A 26,882-nucleotide genomic window follows, 5' to 3' on the forward strand; every position below is an offset into this window, starting at 1 on the left:
TATTGTTATTTTATATTATTATCTCCTTGCTCTGTGTTGACATTGAAAACCTCAGTTATAACATGACCATTATATGTAATTCTGTATATTATATATATGTATTCTGTATATATTATACAGAATACACATTATATATCACATATTATATATGTATCCTGTGTGTATATATATATATGTATATATATAAAAATATATATTATACAGGACACACATTATATATCACATATTATACATGTATCCTGTGTGTGTGAATATATATATATGTATATATATAAAAAATCAAAGGTCAGCTATAACTGAGCATTACATAAGGTTAAAATTTATGGGTTTAACAAAAAAAAACCAAAAAACCACACTTACTTCTTGCCAGTTGGCCAAAATATAACTTATCTTAATAAACATTTCATCTACATGAAGGTTTACAGAACCCTTCAAGAATCCAAAATGTGAGTAACCACGTATTTTTAATTGCTTGGTAATTTAAATGCTGCTCAAAGACTTGCTCTAGCTAAGAAAGACCTGCTTGGCAGAAAATTTTCTGGGCATCAAATCTGGCCTAAAATGTGCAGATGAAAAAATAATCAAATATTATTTATCAACTGTCATGGAAGCCTAAAGTTTATGCAGGATGAAAGGGCATTATATGGGCAGATTAAACAGCCTCCAGTTGTAAATGTCACCATATCTGAATGCCTTTTTTATTTATTTTATTTATATGTTTTATTATTTATTTCCTTACTCACCTCAGTATTTGGGTTTATCTACGAGTCAATTTTATTTAGTGCTGCTTGGCCTCTTCTGGTTTAATACATTTTCATAACCAAACAGAACCTGTTCATCAAAGATTTTTTAATGAACAGCCTCATGATGAATTAGGAAAACAGTCAAGTTCTCTGGGAATTTTGTCTTTCCTGTTTTGGTATTCCTGATGTCCTTGCTCCAAGATCATTTTAAACCCCCCTTTCACCCACTATCTCCAAACTCAATTAATCTACTGAGGTGTTCAAATTTGAGCCCACAGCACCTGGAAAAATATGATCCCACCTGGCCCAAGAAGGGGAATAAGCAGGTTGCAAAGAATTTTGGGATAAAAATCGCAGGACAACTTCAAGTCCCCCTGGATGTGCAAAAGGAGGAGTGAGGGGGAAAAGCAGACACTGAGTTTGATAAACCAGATATTTTTTTAGCAAGAGGAAAAGGTTGGACTTTATGACTTAGAAGATCCCTTCCCAGTGAAGGGTTTCCATGGGGCATTAAATATAGTTCAGGGAGGGTTGTTCCTGCAGGATATGGGAAGAGAAGACCTCCAGCTGACACCTCCTTGTTTTCCTTGCCTGCTGAAAGGGTGAGAAGTGGGAATGAAGGAGGATTTCATTTATTAGCCATGAAGATCAGTGGCTCCATTAGGAAACCTTTGCAGGCTCAGGCTTTATTTAGGAAGGGTATTTCTGGCAATGGTGGCAACTGTCCCTCTGCTTGGACACCTTCCTTTCCATCCCCACCCCGACACAGCTCAGGCTTCCGAAAATCAACCCAGAGGCTGAAATAGCCCCGGGGTGTGTTTGGCTCTAGGGAACGGGAGCATGTTTGGGAATCCAACACCAGAGCCCAAAGGGTGTCACCCTGCAGTTGTCCCCCATGAATCAGAGCTGAAGCCATGGGCTCTGGGGGAATCCCAGGGATCAGCCCGGGAAGGAAACCCCCCCTCAGTGACCGATGGGTACCACGTGCTTCCCTCTGCATTCATCCAGGGCTTTGTCTGGGGCAATTTCTGGGAGTGGGTTTGAGCTCCTCCAGCAAAAGGCAAGTGTTTGAGGCATCTCTGAGGGTGGGATGAAGAACCCTTGGCTTAGGTGCCCTTTCAGGTGGGTCCAGCTCAGTGACACACCAGAGCTCCTCACCACCCACTGCTCTTACCCTGAGCTCTCCTTCCTGCTGACAGACACTCCCAGTCCTTGAGGAGCCAGGGAACAACAACCAAAAATGCCTGGCACCTGATTTCATTCCCTGAAGAACCACATCTGCTTAGGGTTGGGACAGGGATTCTCCCCTGTGAGGGGGGACAGGTTGCCCAGAGAAGCTGTGGCTGCCCCTGGATCCCTGGAAGTGTCCAAGGCCAGGTTGCACAGGGCTTGGAGCAACCTGGGCTAGTGGGAGGTGTCCCTGCCCATGGCAGGGGGTGGGATGAGATGAGCTTTAAGGTCCCTTCCAACCCAAACTATTCTGGGATACACGGACATGGAGCATCCCCCACCAGCACCAGCGAGTTCTGCCCAGGCTGCTGGGGGTGCAGCTGCTCCAGGAGCCACAAAGCCCCCTGAGCACAGCACACAACCCAGTAAAGACCTGAGTAAAGTTCAGGCTTGGGTGGACATCCCCCTTGGGAGGAATAATCCCACATTTGCCTGGAGAAAACCTTATTCCAGGCACTTTATGGACAGTCCCCGGCAGGGAAGCTGAGGCTGAGGGGTTTTGGGTGCTGGCTGGGCTATCCCTGTGTGGTTCCAGGGAAGGCTGGGGTGGCCTGTGAGGCAGGGGGGTGGTACCTGACGATGAAGTCGGAGTGGGCACTCTGCATGATCTGCTTCTCGGAGCGGATGTGCTCCTGCTGCCGCGTGTCCACGATGTGACGCTTCTTCAGGATCTTCATGGCGAACGTCTTCGACTCCTCGCTCTTCAGCTGGACCTGGGGCACAGCAGGGAACACCAGGCTCAGAAACAGGGCACACGGGAGTCCAGCTGCCTGGGGACCCACCCTACCTCCCAGCAACCCCACCACCCAACCCGCCTCACCTCTCAGCCATCAGCTCCGCTTTGGGACGAACCCGGTCTTTCTAAAGACCCGGCTTACTGCTAAAGCCATTCCTAAAACGCCCCATTTTTAGGGGGAAGCCAACTGTTGGTCAGGAGATTGTTGCTAGTTAACATCCAGAGCCTTTTCCCACAGCCAATCAGAACTGGCTCTGGCAGGGAACAGCAGTCCTTGGATGTTGGCAGAGGATGAGCAGACCTGGCTTTTCAACAGCACTGCCCGGGCACGACTTTACTTTTAACCTTAAGCCTCCACAGCCTATTTTTAGCCTGACTGCCCTGACGAGGTTGGCAGGGGCTGTTTGCTTGTTTGCTGGTGTAGCCCTGGCAACTCCTGCACCCTGAGCCACTCCCAGGGACAGGTACCTCTCCCAGAGCTGGCTGGATGGTGGCCAACCCTCCAAAGGAGAAAGGAACCTCATCACTGACCTACCAGGCCTCCTAATTTGCTGAATTCCCCTGACAGCCACTCACAATAACGTTGCCAGTTAAATGCTTTTCCCCTCTTATAGTAAGAGGTGCCATCTGGTAACTTCTATTTTGGTTTCCTTGTCAGAATTTGGCTTCTGCCAGCAGGGAAGCAGCTTGTCTGTCATTGATTCCCACCAGAAACCCAACCTGCCTTTTAGGTTAGGAGACAACAGTCATGCAATCCCGGTTTATTTAGTATAATATCTGTTTTTATGCAGTTTTGGTAAGAGAAATGTGGGTTGTACGAGACGTGGCACCTTCACAGGATCACGGAATGTCCTCAGTTGGAAGGACCCCCAGGGATCATCCAATCCAGCTCCTGCTCCTGCCCAGGACACCCCAACAATCCCACCCTGTGCCTGAGGGCATTGTCCAAACCTTCCACCACCCTTTTCCCAGCCCTCCCACCATAACCCTGAACAGTTTCTGGTTCATCTTCTTTGTCCACATCATGGATCAGGGAAAACACAATTCCCTCAGCATTCCCTCTTTGGCAGAGATCCACCTGGGACCCTGATGTCCACAAGGACACCCAGAGCTTAAGGAAACCAACCCCAAAAGATTGGTTCTCAGGTGGCAAAGACAATTCCACCACCCTAATAAACAAGGGTCCACCCATCCATGGCCAAACTTTTCATCAATAAACTCTTTTTTATCCATATTTATGCATACAAACACACATATATTCGTACATACTGAGGCCAGATTTGTGGCTCCTGGTTTTCCTACAGCCACAAGCATTTCCAAGCCCACATGAAACTTCCCTTTTCACACTTCTAATCATCATCTTTGCCTGGAAGCCCAGGTTTGCCATTTCAGCTTCAGGGAGACGAGGCACAAAGACCTAAACAATCCACACAAAATAAACCAAAACACTTTCCCTCATCTCTGCTGCCCTGGTATTTATTGAGCTGGGGCAACCATGGCTCAAAACAGAAAAATTCTGCACTTTATCACTGAAAGTGATAAAAGGATTTTTGGTTTGGGGTTAGAGTTTGGGTTTTATATATTTTTTTGATGTTTCATTTTGAACAAATGACACATGGGCTTTATTTTAACTGTTGGAATGAAATGGTTTGATATTTTCCCACCTAAAACAAACCAGGGAGGTGACACATGGGGGATGAAAATTAAGGTAAACTCTGGGCTGAGAAGAATTCACCAAAACTTGCAAAAAAATAATGAAGGTTTAGCAGGACTAAGCATTTACTTCTGGAGAACTCACCCCTCTTGCTCTCGATGGCAATCTGGATTTCTTGGCTTCCCATCAGACCTTCCATGTGCTGATGGACAAGCACTATCAGCTGCCACCCAAATTATTCCACCCCAAAATCCATGCAAATCCCTCTCAGATGCTCCAGGGTAGATTTGTTCTCTTCCAGCCCGTATTTTTTAACATCAGCTTGGCCACAGACAAATAACAACCAACAGTGGAACCAAGAAAGCAGCTCCAGCAGCAAAAATGAACATTTCTTGGTTGATTTGGACACGACACATAAAAAAACACTCTGAACTTTTTGAAACACAAATTCCTATTTTTTTCTAATGTTAATCAGTGTAAAAAATAAACACCAAAACCCGGTGGAGGCTCAGATGAAATAAATTCCAAAATTAGAGAATAAAGAGTGCTATGAATAAACCCCTTCTGTTATTTAATCCTATGGATTCTGACTACCTAATTTTTATGAAAAGGGCTATTTCTTTCATTTCATTACTATTTTTTTTCAGAGATAGAGAGTTTGGGGAAATAACCAGCTTTCACACACGGCTTTAAAGTAAGTCCAGGGAAGGAAATTTCCATGAGGAAGTAGCAGGCAGTGGTTTTGTTGGGTGTTTGATGATGTTACCACTGCCACAAATGTTTAAATATAGAACAGCCAGGCAGCTGCAATTAGCTAATGCAAGACTTTGACCTAATGCCACTGGAGAATTTAGATCCATTTTCCATTCCCACTCCTTCAGAAGGCAGAGGGTTTGCTGGAATTTGAGACTGGGGGGGGGGCTTAATTTGCATTAAACTTGTTGAGGCACCAAAACAAGCTGGCCAGGTACGGAATTTAAGGCTCAAATTTAGGATTGTCCACCTGGAAAATGAGCCCTGTAGTCTTCTACTTCTCCAGCACTCCTGAGTCCTCTCCCTGCTTTGGTGTTTCTGCCAAATGAGGTGACTGTGAGGACTATTTTTATGATGCAAATCTGGGGAACTCCAGGCCATTTCTATCATTCTTACAAAGAATAGCTTTTAATATTAAGCTTGTGTTAGTTGATACAAAAAACCCCCTCCATGTCTAACCTCAATCTCAGTTCAGAATTACCTAGGAGTCATCTGGACTTTTTATTTTAAAAAAGCCCAACCAAACAGGACTGACCACAGAATCCACAAGGACTTTGGGGCTCGGCTCAGTTGGGCAGCAAGCTCAGCCTCCCAAAGAAAATCCACCACAACCCCCCCAAATCCTGCAGGAGATGGCCAAGTGTGCTGTTTTCCATGGGGAGAGGAGAGGAGCCACCCTCGCTGCCCAGCTCAGCTCTCACTCATGAACCCCCCAGAGGAGGATACAAACCCTTTCTGATGTGAAATAGGAATACATTTTCGCTCCCAAACACAAGAAAAATCCAATAAATAGGGAGTGTAGTTAAAGTCAAAACACCATCTTAAATAGGTGATGTCCAAAACCAGAGAAGGGGTCAAATTATTTAGATTGGGTCATTCTGCAGGATTCTAATGTAGGCAATGAACTGCATCCCAGTGGAAAAACAACAGCAGGAATGTTACTTGCACCTAAAGAAGACAATTGTAGAAGCAAAATAGAATTGTTTCTATTTTGCCCAAAGATATAAAATTAATACAAAACATATATTTTATATATATATGTTTATATGTAATATATTTTGTTATATATTGTTACATATTATGTTATATATTATGTTATTTATGTATATGTTTATATGTTATATATTTTCTATATAAAATAAAAATATTTTTATATATATATACACACACACACACATATATATAGTAGAAGGTGTCCCTGCCCATGGCAGGAAGTTGGAATGAGATGTTCTCAAAAGTCCCATCCAACCCCAACCATTCCATGATTCTGTGATGATGACAAATGAAAAAGGAGAGAGTCAACCTCTCTGCTTTTCCATGTCCTTGTTTCATAGGATCAGAGGTGGATTCTCCCAGGCTGGAACTACTCCAAAAATCATTGCTTTGCTTTATGGTTATAAAATTCCCCACCTTCCAAAACACACAGAAGCCAAAATCACTCAAGGCCTGATTTTGGTTCATTTTTAACAGTTATAACTCAGGTACAAATAATTATGGTTTTACACCTTGGTGCTTTTTAAGACTTTCTGGAAAATGGCCATTGATGAGACAAAATCCAGGCCTCAATGGAAAAAAAAGAACAAAACCTCTGAATGTTCCTTCCCCTTCCTCTCTCCCTGCCCCTGTTTACTATAAATCATAGATGTGTATTACATACGGTCAGCTCTGGTGACAGAGGAACTGAGACAATTCCAACTGACCTTGAGGAACTGGAAGTGTTAATAAATATTTCCCAGAGTGCAGAAAAATCCCCCTCAGAAGGATTTATTTTCCATGAAGAGGTGCCTGAACCTTCCAGACTATTTACGAGAGCATGGAGCAGCAGGATAAGGGGGAGTGGGTTCCCACTGCCAGAGAGCAGGGTTAGGTGGGATAGTGGGAAGGAATTCCTGGCTGGGAGGGTGGGGAGGCCCTGGCACAGGTTGCCCAGAGGCTGTGGCTGCCCCCTGGATCCCTGGAAGTGTCCAAGGCCAGGTTGGAGCAACCTGGGACAGTGGAAGGTGTCCCTGCCCATGGCAGGGGGTGGAACTGGGTGAGCTTTGAGGTCCCTTCCAACCCAACCCATTCCAGGATTGTATTTGAGTCTGGACACCCTGCTCACCACAGCCTTGCTCAGGAGCCTTTTCTCCTGCTCTCCAAGGGCTCCCAGCTCTGTGGGAACACAGGCTGTGCAAGTACAAACTATTCCATTCGCTCTGGAGACGTAAAGCTTTTCCCTAAACACACCTGTAGGAGCTGGACACCAACTCTTCTGGAACTCTTGTGTCCATGACTCACCAACTGATTTCTTGCTGCCCATGTCTCCTGTTGAACCCCCTGTGTGGGCACAGCCTCTGTAATGACAAAGCTGTTTTTCCCAGGGGTTTTTGCTTGCTGTGCATTTCACCACACGTGCATTATTCAGACAGAAACCTGGATATCTTCACATCACATTAAATAACAACCAACTCTACAGCAGCACTCGGGAGCTGAGCTGCAAATGCTTCAGCTTGCTGGGTATGCCCAAGGTCCTTGCTTTTTTCCCAGCCAGATCCATTCAAACCACCAAAAATAGCAGCAGCTGTTGCTGAGCGCAGCGTTTGCAAGCTGAGCTCTGCTAATCCCGACAGCTGAACTGCTCCATGAACAAAGCGGCGCCTTCTCCCGCCCCCAGCCACAGAGGACAGCAAGCTTTTCCCACTAAACATATTTACCTTCTTCCTGGATGAAAGAGAAACCCCCATAATAAGATTCTTTGCCTTAGAACTTGCTTTCTTGCCAGTGTTTCTCGATTTTTAGAGAATGTCTTGCTCATATTGGTGCCTCCTCCAAGCCTATAGTGGTGCTCAGCAGGGCAGAACTTTCCTGTAGGGTCCAGAGAGTCACTCAGATGAGGGAGCTGAGGGAGCTGGGGGGGCTCAGCCTGGAGAAAAGGAGGCTCAGGGGGGACCTTCTGGCTCTGCAAGTCCCTGACAGGAGGGGGGAGCCGGGGGGGGGTCGGGCTCTGCTGCCAGGGAACAAGGGACAGGAAGAGAGGGAACAGCCTCCAGCTGTGCCAGGGGAGGCTCAGGTTGGCCAGGAGGAGGAATTTCTGCCTGGAAAGGGTGGTGAGGCCTTGGCAGGGGCTGCCCAGGGAGGTTTGGAGTGCCCATCCCTGGAGGTGTCCCAGGAAGGCCTGGCCGTGGCACTCAGTGCTCTGGGCTGGGGGACAAGGTGGGCATCGGGCACAGGGGGGACTCGGTGACCTTGGAGGGCTTTTCCAACCTTAACAACTCCTGAGATTAGGGTTTTGAAGGAACTTTCCAAATCCAGGCCAGATTCAGCCCCCCTCCTGATCTAAACCTTACAGAGAAATTATAATTTGCATATCCAAATTACAGCCAAGCTGCACATGGTGCTTCTCCCTTCCTACCCCATGTTCAGCATCTCATTAATTTTGGGTGACCTGTGAGTGGAACAGGCAGGGAGATGGGTCTGGGTTAGGCTGGAAAATCAGTCCAGACTTAAAAAAAAAACACCTAAGATGTTGCTTGGAAAGGTTGTGGCTGGCCCTGGATCCCTGGAAGTGTCCAAGGCCAGGTTGGACAGGGCTTGGAGCAACCTGGGCTAGTGGGAGGTGTCCCTGCCCATGGCAGGGGGTGGCACTGGATGAGCTTTAAGGTCCCTTCCAACCCAAACCATCCTGTAATTCTATAATAAGATATAAAGAAAAATCATGGAGGCTTCATTTGAAGCCTTTAAGACGAGCTCTAGGCTGAGGTTTTGAAGGATGAATCCAGAACGAACTCCAAGTGGGCATCAGGGTGGAAAGTGTCCACGACAGTGACCTTATTTTCTTTGGAAAAGTCTGGATTCCACTGGTTGGGAAAGCACTAAATATTGTATCACAACGGGAGTGCTCTGAGACTCTACAGGGAAATAAATTGCAAAACTACACTCTAGAAACACACACTAAAAAAAGCACCATCCTTGGAAAATCTCGGCTGTTTAACAACTTCTAATCAAATAATCAACTCTGCTAAACCCCTTCAATTCTACATTTTGATCCCTCTGCTGAAAATTTGTTCTCGGTGCTTGTCAAGACACACAGCAAAGTTTTTTTATGAGCAAAGGGCACTGGGAAAATATATTCAAATGTGTGTCTTCCTGTAAAGCCCAGAGGTAAATATTATCTTTCAAAAACGTCTAGAGGCAAAAGGCTAAAAAGCAGTGAGGAATGTCAACGATTTCATGCATAAAATCATTCCCATAAAAAGCAAACAGTGGAAGAAGGGTTATATGGCTAAAATATGTGAGACTCAATGGAAAAACCCGCTGCTGTGGTGCCTTGAAAATATCAAATGGACCCAAACTCCATCAAACCCCATAATGACCCTGCTCTGCTCCCCACTTTGGCTTTCTTTGCAAAATAGCACCTCTTTTTATGGCTTATTCCTTCCTCCAACAGGGGCTGCAGCCTCTGGCTGTACAGCTCATATCCTGATCCAGCCTCTGCCCCTGTTTCACGGGCTGTGAACACATCTCAGCTTCCCAAACTTTGACAAGACCCTTCCCATCAAGAGACAGGCCTTGAGAACATGTTTCCATCAACAAAGGATGCACTGAATGTCAACAGGAGTTCAAAATCCAGGAACAGCTACAAAAAAACAGCTCTGCAGTGGTGCAGCCCCACCTGACTGGGTGGCTGAAATGAAGCTCCTGCATACCCTGAGGAAGGGAATCTGCTGCAAGAAATTGAGAAGGGATGAGGGAAAAAGAGACAAATCATCCTAACCAGCGTTTTGTGTGTGAGCTCAGGAGGAGCAGTTTTGTTGTCACATGAATGTGGGATTTACTTGAATCCCTCTCTTAAATCCACTTCTTCCCCTTGATGGCACCCAAAAAGGCCCATTCCCACAAAAGGATGGAGGCCAAAGAATTCACAGAATCCCAGAATCATTCAGGCTGGAAAAGCCCTCCAAGGTCACTGAGTCCCCCCTGTGCCCGATGCCCACCTTGTCCCCCAGCCCAGAGCACTGAGTGCCACGGCCAGGCCTTCCTGGGACACCTCCAGGGATGGGCACTCCAAACCTCCCTGGGCAGCCCCTGCCAAGGCCTCACCACCCTTTCCAGCAACAAATTCCTCCTCCTGGCCAACCTGAGCCTCCCCTGGCACAGCCAGAGGTCAATCCTAACAATTAAAAATAAAAATTAGGGGATTCCAAATCAAAAACAGACCTTTCTAATAGAAAGAGCTTTGTAACAGCTGGGACATACAATTGGAAACTTCCACTAATAAATATCTGAATTCTGCATCTGTCAGGCCATAGGAAGACAATTGCACTGCTTCTTTTCATTGCCATCTAATTAATTCACTAATGGCTTTGTTTACAAAACGGGCTAGAGGCTGCAATAGATTTGATTGCACTTCAAAATCTGTGGCCAGATTCCTCTTAAAACCCAAATACAACTGAAAAGTGTCCTAGTGTCCATTTAAAAAAGGTCTTGTATGGCCCCCATAAAATGTGGCTGAAACTTTATGTGTGTGGTTTCATGTGTGCCTTTACTCATCTCCATATTATAAAGGGGTTTTGCTTTTAGTGGTCCCCATCAAGCCAAAAAGACTTCAAGGGGGTCTGTGTAGCATATAAAAAAACATGCAGTAATGGCTTGCATTATAAAATAAGAAGAATTTTAGTAACTTTGCAACTATTAAAATCAAGCCAGAGAGAGCTGGGAGGATTTTTGAGAAAAGGAAGGGAATTTAGAGCAGTTTTTACAAATTGAAGCCTGTTCAGTGCCCAACCACCCTCTGGAGGAAGAACCTTTCCCTAAGATCCAACCTAACCCTGCCCTGGCACAGCTCCAGCCATTCCCTGGGTCCTGCCCCTGCTCAGGATGTAAAGCTCAAAAGCACATTTATTCCTTTAGAGTTCTTCAGGTTCAGGTGATAATGGTTTTCAAATCCACCCAACCCAACCTCACCAGCTGTATGTGTTTGTGTTTCCAGGTAGGGCTACAGCAGGGAGACAATAAATATTAGGAGTAAAACTTCCTGGGGACCTCCTTCCCTAAAGACTTCAAGAAGAAATCAGGGAAAACTGATCAGCAGTGGTTAGGAATATCTGACTCTGCTGCAGGATGGGATCTGCAGGTCCTTTGCAGCCCCAGGATGTGCCAAGCTGGGTGCCTTCCAGAGGACATGGACCTGAATTTTACCTGTGCTCAGCCACCACCTACACAAACTGATTTCAAGGCAGTAATGGCTCTAATCCCATATGTTCAGATACTCCCACGTATTTATTTCAGAGCTGTCAAAAATAATCTTGATCTAAACCCAAAAGAACTGACCTGGGGCAGACAATTGGGAGCACAGGACTTAAATGAAAAGGAAATTAAGGCCCAAAGACAAGAGCAATAAAGTCCAGGAGAGATGATTTGTGAGTGCTGGGGACACCTGACCCACATCCCTGTCCTTTGCAAAGCAGGACATGAACAGGAGGTGACACTCCCTATTCCCATGTGTTACTGAGGCACCCGGGGCCCAGCACAGGAGATGCTCAACTGACCCAAAGCAGAGAAGCTGAGCTGCAAAAAATAGTGGGTGCATCCCAAAAAGTCCACTCCTATTATTTTCAGGGCAGACTGTGGTCTCTCCAACCCTGCATGGTTTATGCCCTCAAGAGAAACCTGGATAAAAGTTAATTACAAAGTCCAGTTAGGGATGAGGAAGAGCAACCACCAGTTGCCCTCTTGAGTGGTATGGGGGATGATCCTGGGGGATCTTGCCCACACTATAAAAATCCTCCTCCTTGCAATGTACTTATTTCATCAATTTTACTCTTGGAAAGCACAAAAATGTGAATGTTTTCCAGGAACATTCCTGCACTAACAGGCTCCTGTAACACACACAGGCAATAAAAGAGTCAATTCCTCCACCGTGTTTTACATTTCGTTCCATTTTTAGCCTGAAATAATAAACCCATGTTTTTCATGGAGGAGGTGGAAGCAATTTTAGGCTCTGTTTTGACAAAAAGAATATTTTCTTGGTTTTACAACATTTCCCTCTGTGGTAAAGAAAAACAATAAAACCTGCAGCGTCGAGCTGCACTTTTAAATGTCTTTTATCCTTCTGGGTGCAATTCAGCATTAGCTAAAAATGAGCTGAACCAGCATTTTCCTGGTTAGCAGAGGGGCACCCACCCCTGAAGAAAACCCCTATGAGGTGATAGAAATGCTTTTGCCATCAGCAGGTTCAGGGCTTCCTGGAGGCTGCTGAGATGAAGGTGAAGGGACTTCAAAAGGGCACAACCTGGATTAAACTCCTGCTCTGAGGCATCCTCAGCTGATGACTACAGAAGGAGCAGGGAAAGGGAATGAGGGAGCTCTTGGGACTCTCTTCCAAAACAACAGTTGCTAACAGCAAACAAATAACAAAGGAAACCCCAAACCCCAGGAAGGGACCGACACTCTCCCAGACACTCTCTCCTCCGCACGACTTTATAGACATCCAACCAGGAAAAGTCAGAAATAAATCCCAGGGGAGCTGTGCTCTGAACACAGAATTTACTGGTCACCTCCCAAACAGTCACCAAAACACCTCATTTTGCCCATTTTCCATCTCCCAGCACTACAGGTGCATTTGGTTCCCACAGGGCTCCAGAGCAGGGCTTTCCCTGAAATTTTGTGATGGCAACAGTAACTCTGCTCCTTTTCTGCCCCTAACTTGCAGGAGTTCCTGACATATTCTGCCAGTGTCCGGTGTCAGAAGCTCCTCTGTGGTGTAAAATACCTCCCTCTTTCTATTCTCAGTTTCTGTATTGATGGGATGTTACAAACGGGCCACTCAGGCTTTGCCTCAACAAAGAGCTCAAAATCTAACAGAGCAAAAAGCAAGCTCAGACTTTGTCTTTTCTCTACAGTTCTGCAACAAGTGAAGTAGCTTTCTGGGATGTTTTGCCACGGTGCAGGCACTGAATGTACAGCTGTCAGAAGCACTATCTCTAGACCTGAATTAGAAACTGCTTAGGAGCGACGTGGTACCTTTACTCCGCTAAGATTTTAGGTTGCCTTTTTAATCCCAGTGCTCAACAGCCACACAGGTTGTTTTTAAAAGGCCATAAATCAATGCCATGAACCACTTAGAGAGAAAATCACTGAATATTCTGAGCTGGAAGGGACCCATAAGGATCTTTGAATCCATTTCTTTAGTGAGTGGCCCATCCAGGGATCAAACCCACAACCTTGGTGTTAATCTCTCTCAGCCCACCACATAAATTCTTCTCGTTGCTGCAAAGCTTTCTTTGTACATTTTTTACTTCTCGGGGAACACGCTTTATCTTTCTTCACCCATTAGAAAACACACCATCCCATCATATAATTCAGGTGTAATTAAGAAAAAAGAGGGCTCACAACACAGGGCTGATGCCAGGAATAAGAAGAAAGGTCACCTACCAGCTCCACTCGGCCGAAGCCTCCGACTCCCAGGGTGTCGATGATGTTGAAGTCGGCCAGCTTCAGGTTGGCAAAGAAGGCAGCTTCGGCTTCGTATCTGGAGGTTTTGAGGCGAAAAAAGGGAAATTTCTTAGAGGTGCAGCCAGGGGCACCGTGTGCCACCGCGCCCGCCCGGCGCCAGCGCGGGGGCGCAGCCTTTACCTGCCGCGTGGCCATCGGGGCTCTTAGGGTTTGCTTTTGCTCATGGGCTTTTGCTGGTCCCAGTTCCAGCCTCGCTCCGGTTTTCCAAGGGGGAATAGCAAACCTCCCCTAGGCATGGCCACAAAGCAAACGCCTGGCACTGCAATTCAGCTCCAGCCACCCGCCGGGCATTTTCAGGTGATCTTCTCCTGCCTGGTTTGGTTGGTTTTTTTGGGTTTTGGTTTGGTTTTTTTTTTTGGTGTCTTTGAGTATTTTTGGAAGATAAAAGTCTCTCATAGGAGTTTCTCTTATCCACAGGCCGGCAGTAGTTTCTATAAATGTTTATTGGAAATGGCAAGATCATTAAGGTCCCTGGAGAGAAATCACAGCCAGGTTTTATGAAATCAGATCCGATAAGCTGTGGGCTGGTGTGCAAATGCCTGAAATGAATGACTTCAGTCACATATCAACATTCCTATGAGGATATCTTCCCTTCTTTTCCTCCTGTAAACTCACTCGGAGTAGCTGTCCCAACCCAGGTTCCAAAATCCAGATGCTCCCTGTCTTTAGCCCGTGTCCAACTGGCTCCCACAGGCGTCCACCAAAGCCCCTGACCAGGGGTAGCATGCAAATCAAACACATGCAAGCCTGCCAAAATAAGCTTCCCATGACTACCCCCATGAACACGAGTCCTCCAAAATAGCTCCTTGTTAAGGTTCGTGCTATTTTTAGAAAAGGCTCGGAGGGGAAATGGATGAACAGGATCCACCCTCTCAATAAAATGTGACATTCAGCTGCCGGAGAGTCCCCGCGAGCGCCCGACCTTTGGCCGGTGGCAGCACGGACTTGTATGGGAAAAGGGAGTTGGCTGGATTATGGAGGGAGGCATGGAGGGTGTACAGGGGCAGCTGGGTGGTTTGCAGGACTTAATTTGAGCAATTAACAGACTACAATCACCTGTTTCACCTGGAGGCTTCACTCGAGCAGGGTAACGGAGTGACAAACCGTCCCGGTGGGAACCACGGACACACAAATCCACCCGGCCAGCTTTTGAACGGCCCCTGTCCGTCACGGCCTGTCTCTATTTCATTAGCAGCTTGCAATTGATTTCCTGACTGATTCCCTTCAAACCACCTTCCTTAGTCTATTTAAAACTCCAATGACACTGGGGGACAGAGAGCAAAGACCCATCATTTTTCAAGCGAAAAGGGGAAAAATCGGTGTCAAGAAATGCGAAAGGTCTCGCCATCGAGCCCCAGACCCGATGCAATAAAGCACAATTTTCTCTCGGGGAGGGGGGTGTGGTGCTGTCAGCAAATTACTTCAGCTCTGCTTTATTATTTATGCTGTCACCAGATCCCCTGGGTGACCTTGCTCCTGATGCATCCGACTTTGGAAACCAATGAGCGCAGAGCCTGCTCTGAACTTGGGATAACCTTGTTATTGATCGCTCCGTGCTCCTCACGAGCTGCATATTAAACCAGCCACCAGAACACCTCCGCTGAATCCACCACATGTTCAGACATCCCCTTCTAAATCACAGCAGACACGTCGTTTTAGGGGTGACAGAGCAAAGAGACGGCTCTAATTTTCGGGATAAAAAATTAGAGCACTGGTACAGACCAGTTAAACACCCTTAACGATTTATAATTGTTATGAAGGTGAATTCCCAGCACGGAAGATTCCCCTTCAACAGCCAAACTTCAGGTCAGGAGGCAAAAAATGGGTTGGCTTGGAAGGCACCTTAAAGACCATCTAGTTCCAACCTTCCTGCCACGGGCAGGGACACCTTCCACCAGACCAGGCTGTGCAAGCTGAAAGCTTCTGGGTTTTCACTGGAACATGTAAAAAGAGGGGTTCAGGTGTTATTTTGCTTAGAAAATGTACTTGCAGCGTTCTCATCATTGCTCTTGGAAATCTCTTGGCTAATTCTCTGCTCAGGTGGAGTTTGTACACGCAGGTAGATGAAACAGATTGGATGCAGTTTTTCCAGAGGTGCCACAAGCATCCAAAACACAAAAGAAATGCCCAAAATAAACAGTGAAACCAAAACACGGGCAAAATCAAACAAACAAGCCCTTCTCATGCCTACTAACAACAGCCCCAGCTGAATTCTGTTTTATTCCCACCTACAAGGGTCAAAGTCCAGGTTAACACCAAATTCCTACAAACTTACAGTTGTTATGCACTTCACTCCTGCAAAGCTTAAGGATAAATAACTCCAACAGAAAGATCAAAATGCAAATATTCCCCTGCCATCTCCTAAATCAGAAACTGGGGGGGTATGATCCTTATCCTGAAATTTAGAACAGGAATTCACCTCCTGTCCTCCAACTTGCTTAAGCTGAGTTTGCTGCTCCCTAAAACTCCCAGGGTTTTCCAGCGTGTGCTCCTCGCTCCACACATTTATAGGGACAAACATATGTGATGGCATATTTATCACCTCCAAAAGTAAAGAGACTCTTTCAAGGCACTGGGAGGGCAGTGCCAAGAAATACAGGAATAGTTGAAATGTTAATTTTGGTGTGTCTGTAGGAAAACATTCAGTTCTGGACCAGGATAAAGATACTGAGGAGGATCCTTGGGATAGTCACAGGATGGGTCAGGCTGGAAGGGACCACAGTGGAGCATCTGGTCCCACCTCCCTGCTCCCATCTCAGAGCATGTGGCACAGGATTGTGACCAGACAGCTCTGCAATACCCCCAAACTTCCATCAATTTTATTCTAAATCCGCAGCCTTGTGCTGGTGTTCCCAAACTTTCCAGGGGGGAAAACGCTTTCCTGACCTCTGGAAGAGTTGGTGATTTAGTTCCTAAATTAATAAATGACAGGTGTGTTGGGAAGACACCTCGGGCAAGCCCAGGGCAGGATCAGCGTTCCTGGCATGGTCAGTGAGGTGCTGGAGTGACACAGAGGAAAGGCTGGAATGTCCTGGGCTGGGATTCCTGGGGTTGTGTGTCTCTAGCTGAATCAGGGGTAAGTAAGAGAGAACCCTTCTCTGGATATTTTGGTAACTGTGCTGGCTCACAGGCCAAAATGCCAGGAGAATCATAGCTGGAAGCACACAAAAAGAAAAGATACCTGGGAAAAATGGGAAAACCAAGGAAAAGTTGGTGCTTTAATAAAGACCTTTTAAAAACGAAGGCTGCGATTCCCACAAGAGCTCGTGGGAGGCCAGGAATCAATTCCCAATGCACTCTTTTTTTTGCTTATTGATAGTGGGTTTTGTCACCTACCCTACAGCAAACAGAGGCTGGCAGAGCTGGGGCTGACAGGAGAGGTGGGACATCAGGAACCAGCACAGGGAAAGAGGGATTCAGATCTAAGTGAAACAGGAGCATCCTGCAGAACCCCTCAGGCTCTTCTCCAAGGTTCCCTGCAAATCTGAATGACAGAGGGACCTACTGAGGCCTCAGTGGCTTTCTGTAGCCACCTTGCCCTGAGGGGTATCCATGTGCTCCCATGGAAGAGCTGGGCCTTGGCAACACCACTTCTTTCTCTCCCTGCAAAGGAAACACATCCTCCTAAGGAGCTGCCTTGCTCCAGCTCCTCTTGGGCACAGAGAGGCATCACGTGGAAGAAACCTGAGTGATCAGGGGGCTCAGGAGTAAATACCATCACCCACATGTCCCATCTCTTTGGAATGGCAGCACAGGAACCACGGCCCAAGCGTTTGGGCAATGCCTGCTATGCACAAGGGGAGAGGAAATCATGTGGCTTCTTGCACTGCTGGAGGTTCCCAACCATTTCAGTGAGCCATCACCTCCTAGCACAGTGATTGCTCCGAGAGCTACCCCAAGCTTTTCCTCCCAGAACCACAAATAAAACAAAAAAAAAATGATTAAACAACCATCTCACCTAGGCAGCTAAAAGGGATAAATGAGAACATGTGAGGAGCAAAGGTTTGCAATTATCCAACTGCTCAGCTTTACTAAACTAGCTCACGATTCCCATCACATGAGCCAACTGTGTTGGGAAACATTAGACATCTGTTAGCAAACTGTCATCCTGAGAGCAAACTTGGCTCCTTTCCACCTGCATGCTGCCAACCAGACAGAAATTGCCACCAAATGGGAACCAACCCCCAGCTCCCTGATAGGAACAGTTTGGGTGGATAAAACCCGAATTTCGGAGCCCTCCCCGATGACAGACACCTGGTTGTTTAACAGCTCTTTGGTCAGCTTTATATCCATGGCTGAGGCCATGTCCTGCTGCAGAGGGAACCACTGGATCTCTGCAAAGACTGGGACAACTACAACAACGTCACTTGGCTGGTGAGGATCAGACCCAGCCCGTGAGAAGACACACCTGAAAGGAGCCTGAGAGCCACAAATGGGGGGGGGGGGGAGAAATCCGCCCAAAACCCCCCTTATTTCTGTGTCCACTAAAGAAAAGAGTCCATCTCCTTATGGTTCTTAAGATATAGCAAGATTCTTAAGGGATCACAGAAGCACAGAATCACAGACTGGTTGGGGTTGGAAGGGACCTTAAAGCTCACCCAGTGCCACCCCCTGCCATGGGCAGGGACACCTCCCACTAGCCCAGGTTGCTCCAAGCCCCATCTAACCTGGCCTTGGACACTTCCAACTAAATTCTATTGAAATGCTGCTTCAGCTGGTGTGGCACTTACAAAAAAAAAAAAAAATCAGTCTGTGTAAATGAAAGCAAAAATTCCCCCAGATCTTCGGTTTTGTGGCTGTTCTTTCCCTGCTTCTGAAGATACATATTTTAATCCTGATGAAATGACCCACCTGGGTCTAGTCTGCCCATGGTACCCACGGCCTGCCTGGCACCCTGAAGTCATGGGAGGCTTCCTGGATTGGATTCATGACTTAAGAGAGATGCAATTCCAAAGGGGAATGAAAAGTGGCAGGGACATGGATCGAGTTCATGTAACAAGGAGGCTTCGTTGTCAGAAAGCGATGGAAGGAGGAGCAGATGCAGTAAATGGAGGCAGGGCTCCCATGCCTTCCCTTCCCACCAGCTCCAATGGCTCCAAAAAGCCCAGGATCACGTGTTCCCAAGCGATTTTGGGCAAGGGGAAGTCTGTGGATGGCCATATGGGTGAAAGCAAAATAAAAAGCACCTCGTGTCGTGCCTACACGAGGTCCTTACCTTCACCCTGTGTGAGGGGGCTCAGGAGATTTAGCCACACTCAGGCAACAGACAGAAGCAGGGACAGCGACTGTATTTTACACAACCAGCAAGATCCAGAGCCTGGGAATGCCTGAAAGCAAATTCTGGAGAGGCATTGAGAGCAAATCCGTATTCCTTCCTGGTGTGTTGCCACTCATCCTCTCAGAGGTCCCACCCCATGTGCAAACCCTTCTTATCTGTCATTCCCTGCAGGTATCAATCCTTTGGGTCAGGACATTCTGAGGGGGGAGAGGTCCCTTGGCAAAGCATTGCAGCAGAACAAAATGAGTGAGGGTATGAACCCAAACCCCTGGTGGGTTGGTGTGAACCCAAACCCCTGTTAACACGCTCCTCAGACTTCTCCAGGGGTCTGACCCTTCAAGGTGAAGAGCACTCTCAGGCCCCCATGGAATTGTATGAGCTGAAAGAGGGATGCTCACCCCAAAATCACCCTCAGGCAGAGCAGGCAGCGAGAGCAGGCAATAACTATCTCCCAAATCCCACCCCTCTGGATGGGAAAGGCCTCTGCCTTGTGCTTCTTCCTCAGGGACCCAATGTCCATCTCCCTCGTGATGCACAAATGCACCTGTGACATTCCCAGCATCCCTTTCCATAACTGCTGTCATTTGACACCAAAGGTATCAAGGAAAGGCCCAGCTCTTTGCCTGCTTTACTGTCAACCACAGAACGTCACAGAAAAGCTGAATTCACTTCAGGCTCTGTCACACTATTGCCATTTATTAGCAATAAACAGCATGTTCACAAACACAGGGATGACAAAATTATTCCAGGACATCTCCATTGGTAGGGAAAGCAGGAAAACACTGATGGGAGACAGTGAGCTGTCAGATAAAAGTACCAGCATGAGATGACTGTGACAGCTCCCATGGGCCTGAAGGATCCTGCTGCCCACCCAGCCCTGAATGGTGGTAACCAGGGAGCCATTCCCTAAATCCCAGTGGGGTTCTCTGCCCTTCCACACAGACTGATGGCACATTAGTGTGCCCACAGGTCATTTCTGCCTGGTCTTTGCTATCCCAATGCCAAGCCATTCCTGGAGGGATGGATGCTGTGCAGTTACCCACCCAACTCGACCGGTCAGAGAGGGTTTACAGGCAGATGAGGGTTTGCTGCCCTGCCCCAAGGAAGATCAAGAAGAACTTCAAGCTCATCAACCACTCTGGCATTTTTTCTAATTGCAAACACCACTGAAAGAGTGAAAGGTGTGTATGGATCTACCTACATGGAGCTGCAGGGAGAAAGTATGAGAGCTAATAACCCAGCTTTTCCTGAGTTCAGGTCTCCTCCTTCCAGCCCATCCTTCTGAGGTCAGCAATGCAGTGGCTTTAACTCCTGGTTTAGCTGCTACCACTTCCTTCTACGTCTTACACCTTCAACTGAAAATCCAAATCAAGAGCCACTTTATTTGGATTTTGAAAAGCAATGTGCTGGTGGTGACAATGGGATTGAAAGCTCCAGCTGCACAGACCATTGCACTGAAAAGAAAGGCTGTCTTTCTTTTCCAGTTCATGTTGTCAGGGGTGGGAATTTCTCTGGGACCCCCCATCACTCCAGCTTGCAGTGTACTTGCCTTTCATGCCTTTCACATCAGGAGAAAATAGCATTACCTCCTGGTTTAGATTTTCTTACAGAAAGTGAACATTTGAGTGGCAGCTAAACCAGACATTAAAGCTATGGCATCTCTAACTTCCTCTGGGAGGGGAAGGAGATCTGAAATTAAAAACATAGAGTTAAAAAACTAACAGGTTACTTTTTATTCCCCCTCCTCCCCCCCTGTTTTAAAAGCACATAACTTTCCAATTAGAGCTTGGCAACAGGAACATGATATTGTGCTGTTACACTAAGCTGTGCTCACAGACTAAGCTGTGCTCAGAGACTAAGCTGTGCTCATCCCAAGCTGGTCCTGGACTTAAGCAAATAGATTTGTTTGAATTATGGGGCTTTGAAGACCTGCTGCTGCACAGAGACCAATTTCACCCAGAAATGGAACTGAATGCACTCAACTGCAGCCAAACCAGCTCAGAAAGTGCTTCCCATAATCCAGGCTCTTTCAGAAGCCTGAATTCTGGAGTGTTGCTGAAATCCTAAATGTGCCAAGAGATTGGTGATTGCTTATTAAACAACTTGTGCTTGCTGGGTTCAGTGCCTCCCACCCAGCACTGCAGAGGGTGGACAGAGTTTCTGGAGACAGGATGTGTAAGGAGAAAATGCCTTCAAATCCAAATTTCACCCTTTTTTTGTCACCATGGGATCCTCTCCTCTTGTAACACAGGGCAGTGCCTCATTCCCTTGAAAATCCACGGCTGCTCCCGTGGGCCCAAGCTCACAAAACCCAACCCTTTGCTCGAGCAGACACCAGGGTTTTGTGTCCCTGTGGGTGTGCTTGGACTGCACCCTGTTCCTGCACATCCACACGATGCTGGTGTGCCAGAAACAAGCCCAAATTTTGGGAGAAGAACCAAAGAAACCAGGATAGAAAATACCAGCTGATGGTAACTCTGCGCAGACACAAAGCAGAGTGATTTCAGTAAGGCACAAGGTTCTCAGGAGGGTTTTTAGGGAACATGGTCCCTGGTTTTCACTGGAAGTCAGTGGGAGGTCACTGTGGAAATGCTTATTTTTGTTTTCTAGATGCACATGTTTCTCCCTCGACTTCTAACAAAACACCCTGGTGCTTCCAACAGGACTCTCTCAGGGTCCTGCTCTGGGAAGTCCTGGATTCAGCTCTGGCCAAAATAACATTTGCACTTTTGTAATAGTCCTAATGCTGAGAATGTCCTGAAATAGTTCAAACAAGACACCCTACAGAATAGTCTGACTTCCAAACCCAAGCTTTTAATCCATTTTAATTAAAAGGGGCGGAGGGAGGATGTGCAGTATTCCTTCCTCTGGTGGTGTTTCCTGTCCTGTGCAGTATTAAAAGATATTGCTTAAGGATGGGGGTTGTTTCTTCTCTTTTCCCTCCCTTTTTTTCTTGTATCTTTTTTTAACTCTGGAAGTTTTTAGATGGAGAGCAAAGAAGCTGCCTCACTGCTGCCATGTCACGTCTCATCACACCACACCGTGGCTCAGAGGGGAGGGATCCAACCCAAAAGAGTTGCTGATGCCACTTTTGGCTTTACCTGGGTGGGAAACTCATTGGGGACTGGGCAAATAAAACATGAGGACATTTTTCCAACTCCAAGACCTGAAATTCCAGGCTCAACAAACTCCTGACTTCTCACAGCACCTCAAACACTGAACTCAGACCTTGACACCTCCACTTTACTCCAAGGGGAAAAGCATCCAAAAGATCATACAAAATGTTCTTTATCAACAGCCTTTCCCCCCTGACAAATCCATGTTCAAATCACACCTTTCTGTAAACAATTTCCCCGACAGTTCAGGGAAAATTTTTATTAGAAAATTCCCTACCAGTTTGCCTTGGGCTGTGGCATCACCACAATGCCAGTGGAACTCCTGGTTTACTCTCCCACCTTACAAATATCCCAATATCATGATGTCTCCATGCCAGTAGTGGGTTTTTTTCTGAGTTTTATTGTGATTTTTTTCAGGGTATTCAGCTGAAATATTCCAGCTCTTACACAGTTCATTGAAGGACTGCCCAGGACTTTTTGCCTAGAGCATATTAATTCCTAGATAATTCTTCCTGTGGGTCACTACTCAGATAAAATTTGGGTTTAAACCCCCAGAGGCTGAATCAGCTCCAGTTTGGGTGTACTGGGTAATACTGATTTCTGTGGTAGCACTCACATCCCAGCTTCTAAAGTTCTGACTTCCACCAAGTCAGTGAAAACTAAACTTCCCACGGTGATGTTAAATCCCCATGGAGAATTTGGAAGGAAAAAAATGGTATTATGGCAAGGAAGGAGGCAATTCACTGAATTCCCTCTCTTCTCCTCATCAGCTCTGAATTCAACAGTCTGGATCTGTAGACAATAAAGTCTATTTGGAAGACAAGACATCAAGGGCTTTTTCTTTAATTTTTCCAATTGACTTCTGAGGTGATACCTACAGATCCCTGTGTTTTTTTCCTTTGGAAAACACCAAGGAAAACCCAGGCCTCTGTGAATGCCCAGGGAAATGGGTAAGCACAATAAATCCCAGCTTCCAAACTGGGTTCAAAGGTACCACAGAACAACCCCAGAATTGTTTTTTTAAGGAAAGTTGTTGGGGAAGAGCCGTGGAACAACCTCAGGAAGGGAGATGAGATCCCAAGGAAGGCTGATCTAATTGCAGCCTGAAATTGCTCCAATCTCAGTTAGTTCTGCTCGTTGCCCTTCTGCCTTACAAAGTCTCACCACCTAATTGCAAACTGCTAATTAGATCCCACGAACCCCAAATGGGCTCATCTGAGCATGTAAACACTAAACAGCCCTTTTTTTGCCTCCAGCCTTAAGGCAGGACTGTGTTGCCTGCCCAGGAAAGGCTCACCATGGCAACAAACGCTTGGTTGCAGCTTTCTCCTCTTAAATTTTTTAAAGAAAGTGAGAACAGATCGATATATTGCTGATGTTGGACACACTTCTTGGGCTAACTCGCCGTGTTAGCTGCTTATTGCCCATTTGTCCAAGTCCCAAGGGGTTCACACAGAGCTGTGTCCGTGTTTTGCCCTCGTTTCTTTTTCCAAAAGGCCCCATCCTCTGGGAAAAAGCCCCCTGCTAGATGGTTTCCAGCTTGACAGCTGCTCTAAGAAGTAGAGGTTCACCTTGAGTGAACTTGTGTCTCTTCCCCAAGGGCTGCCAAGGGGCATTTCATGGAATCCCAGAGTGGGTTGGGTTGGAAGGGACCTTAAAGCCCATCCCATCCCACCCCCTGCCATGGGCAGGGACACCTCCCACTAGCCCAGGTTGCTCCAAGCCCCATCCAACCTGGCCTTGGACACTTCCAGGGATCCAGGGGCAGTCACAGCTTCTCTGGGCAACCTGTGCCAGGGCCTCCCCACCCTCACAGCCAGGAATTGCTTCCAATATCCAATCTCTCCCTGCCCTCTGGCAGTGGGAAGCCATTCCCTGTGTCCTGTCCCTCCACCCCTTGTCCCAAGTTCCTCTCCAGCTCTCTTGGATCCCATTTAGGCACTGAAAGGTTCTCTAAGATCTCCCCAGGCCTTTTCTTTTCCATCTCTTCAACATTTCTGGAGCCCCTTCCAAACTACCAAGCAGACCCACGTGTGATAGGATCTGGAGGCATTGCTGGGTAATGATGTTCCCTTGATCCAGTGGCTCCCTCAAAATGCCCACAGAGCATCAGAGAGAGCTACTAATTACTTTGGGATCACCAGCCTAAAAACCTTCCAAAGCATCACTGCAAAACCCTCAAGGTTTTTTCCTCCCTTGGCCAACATGGGAGCGCTCCAAGCGCTGCTGGGGGGAGTTGTTGCATCTGGCACGTTTCCTCCTAATTAACTTGGGAAAAAAAAAGAGGTGACATGGAAGAGGAAGGCGGGGAGGAAGGGGAATATTACATCAAATCCTACTGGAAAAGTGGGAGCAGGCAGGAAGCAGGTTTCTCCTTACAAAGCAAGGACGTGTGCGCACAAAGCGAGGCTCCTCGCTCCACTTGTTCACTCTGGCAGGCAGATGGAACTGTGGGAAGAGATGAGTTCCACATAACCCACCCCATCCCGGGATCTCCCTGTGCCAAACCCACTTTTAATTGGGCTTAGCTGTTAGGATTTTGCTTTCTTGTGTGAGTATTGCTTTGGGAAGCAAAATCAGCATCTCAGGCCATGCTGTGGGATAGATTCTGCAGAGGCAGAAAGAGCTTCACAACTCCACACAAATAATGAAGGCCAGGATGTGGCAAAAGTCGAGAAAAAGCATCAAAAAGAAGGGTCAGTTTGAAGAAAACCTGGAGAGATAGAAAAACCAACACAACTGCGCATGTGCAGTCCCACAAACATCTCAGAAAGGTCTAAGGATGACCAACAGGAGAACTAGGAGGGGTAAATCTCGAGGGTATGGCATGGGGGCATGGCATGACCATGGCTGGGATGCCAGAACTGCAGCCACAGGAGATGCTGGGAACAGGAGGGCCACACCTGTCCTAAGGAAAGAGTAATTTCTTGTGTTAAATCAGGTTATCAAAGCAAATTAGCAAGTCATGCAGATCATCTGCAGAGGGAAATTCCATTCTAACCAGGGAAGGAGAATATTAAGATGAGATCACTGACCATTAGGATGAGCAAGAGTGGCTGTGACCTTAAAGATCATCTCATTCCACCCCCTGCCATGGGCAGGGACACCTTCCACCAGCCCAGGTTGCTCCAAGCCCCGTCCAACCTGGCCTTGGACACTTCCAGGGATGGGGCAGCCACAACCACGTTGATGCCAGACCCATTTCAAACCTCCCTTTAACAGAAACCAGGATGTGCTGAGCTCAAACATGGCTGGAGGGCTGAAGAGAGGTTCAAAATAGAAGCACCACTCTTGAACTCAGCAAATCAAAGAAGGGAATTGCAGGAGTAGCTAAAAAAGTTGAAGAGGAGGATTCAATCTTAGCAGTGGCACGGGGGGATCTGGATACAGCCAACATCCCAACTCTCACTGTGGATCCAGGAGAGGTCAAAAGGAAGTTAATGTGACTGAGCAGCAGGGTGAGCCACTACATTAAAATCAAGAAGGCATCCTTCAAACAGGAAGTAGTTTCAAACAAATCCATTAAGAGGAAAGAAAAAAAGAACCAAATCCTGTCCAGTTGAAGGGAAGAACACCATAAGACAGGCAAAAAAAGCAAGTAACAACTTCAAAAGGCTTAAAACCAAACAATAACCCCTTCTCAATCACAGCAGCAGCAGGAGCCTGTAGGCTGTAAGGTCTCCAGAGGCTCCAGGAAGAGCTCACCGAGGAGAACAAAGCCATGTGAGAAAAGCTCGGTGCACTTTTTACCCCTGGGTTCAACCTGGAAGGTCTTGGGGAGATCCTCCCCCTGCAATCTCCCTTCCCAGGGGAGCACCAGGGGAACCACCACTGACTAAAGTGTCAAGTCAACCAAAGGGTCTCCGGGACCGGATGGTCCTCACCCAGTGCCCCTGTGTGAACTCCAGGTGAACCGACCGCCGTTGGGAACCAGCCCAGGGGTGGAAGTGGCTTCCTGATGGGATCCAGAGCCCTGTGCTCCATCAAGCCCAGCATCTGTCCTAACAGAATTCCTTGACACATGGGTAAATCTGCCTTCTTTGGGGAAGAGCCAAGAGGCTTCCCAAGCCTACTGGAGTTCTTTGAAGGAGCTGTCAGGCACATAGGCAGGAGAGATCTGCTTGATACAGTTGGATTTCCCAAAGGCTTTTGACAAGGTTTGAAAGGCTGTTACACAAATGAAGCTGCCATGACATAAGAAGGAAGGTCTGTGCATTGATTAAAAAACAGTTAAAACCAGGAAACAGCAGATAGTAATATATGGCTCGTTTTTCCTAATGGATGGAGGCCAACAGTGCTCAAATCCTTCCTGCTCAACATCTTTAGGGATGAACTGGAAAAAGGGGGGGGAATAAATAAAATGGCAATGCTGGTCAAGGATATTAAATCACCAAAACCAGCAAACAAAAGCCCAAGGTGAAAAACTGCACAAGGACTTCAAGAGACCAAGGGACAAGATAATACCTTCACTTGAAATCCTGTAGGAACGCAGTGAGAGGAAAAAATCCTGGATAAGCACATGGTAATGGTCATTCATTCACCTTTTTGGATTGGAAAAGGTACTGGAAAGTGATGGTAAGGAGCACAGATCTGGATGGGGTTCTGTTGTAGGGGCCTCTTCCTGGGAAAAAACAACTCTGGTAGGAGATGACAAAGGTTCATAAAATCAGAGAATCAACCACGTTGGAAAAGGCCTCTGAGATCATCAAGTCCAACCCTTGATCCAACCCTGCTGTGCTTCCCAGCCCATGGCACTGATGCCACATCCAGTCTGTCCTTAAACACCTCCAGGGATGGAGAATCCACCCCTTCCCTGGGCAGCCCATTCCAATGGCTGAGCACTCTCCCTGGAAAGAATTTCTTCCTGATATTCAACCTA

The 26,882-nt window shown here is 46.9% G+C and overlaps 1 protein-coding gene across 1 annotated transcript in view; it reads right to left on the reverse strand.

The window, feature by feature from the left end:
- PRKG1 (protein kinase cGMP-dependent 1) overlaps window positions 1–26,882 on the reverse strand; it is a 316,479-nt gene that overhangs the window by 9,457 nt on the left and 280,140 nt on the right. Inside the window, exons 9-10 of the mRNA XM_029962597.1 lie at window positions 13,529–13,625; window positions 2,547–2,686 (exon numbers count right to left, since the gene is read on the reverse strand). Coding sequence (XP_029818457.1) covers window positions 2,547–2,686; window positions 13,529–13,625 — 237 coding nt within the window. The remainder of the gene's footprint in view (window positions 1–2,546; window positions 2,687–13,528; window positions 13,626–26,882) is intronic.

This window comes from Manacus vitellinus, unplaced genomic scaffold, assembly GCF_001715985.3.
Source record: "Manacus vitellinus isolate BGI_N305 unplaced genomic scaffold, ASM171598v3 scaffold_48_pilon, whole genome shotgun sequence".
Taxonomy (NCBI): Eukaryota; Metazoa; Chordata; class Aves; order Passeriformes; family Pipridae; genus Manacus; species Manacus vitellinus.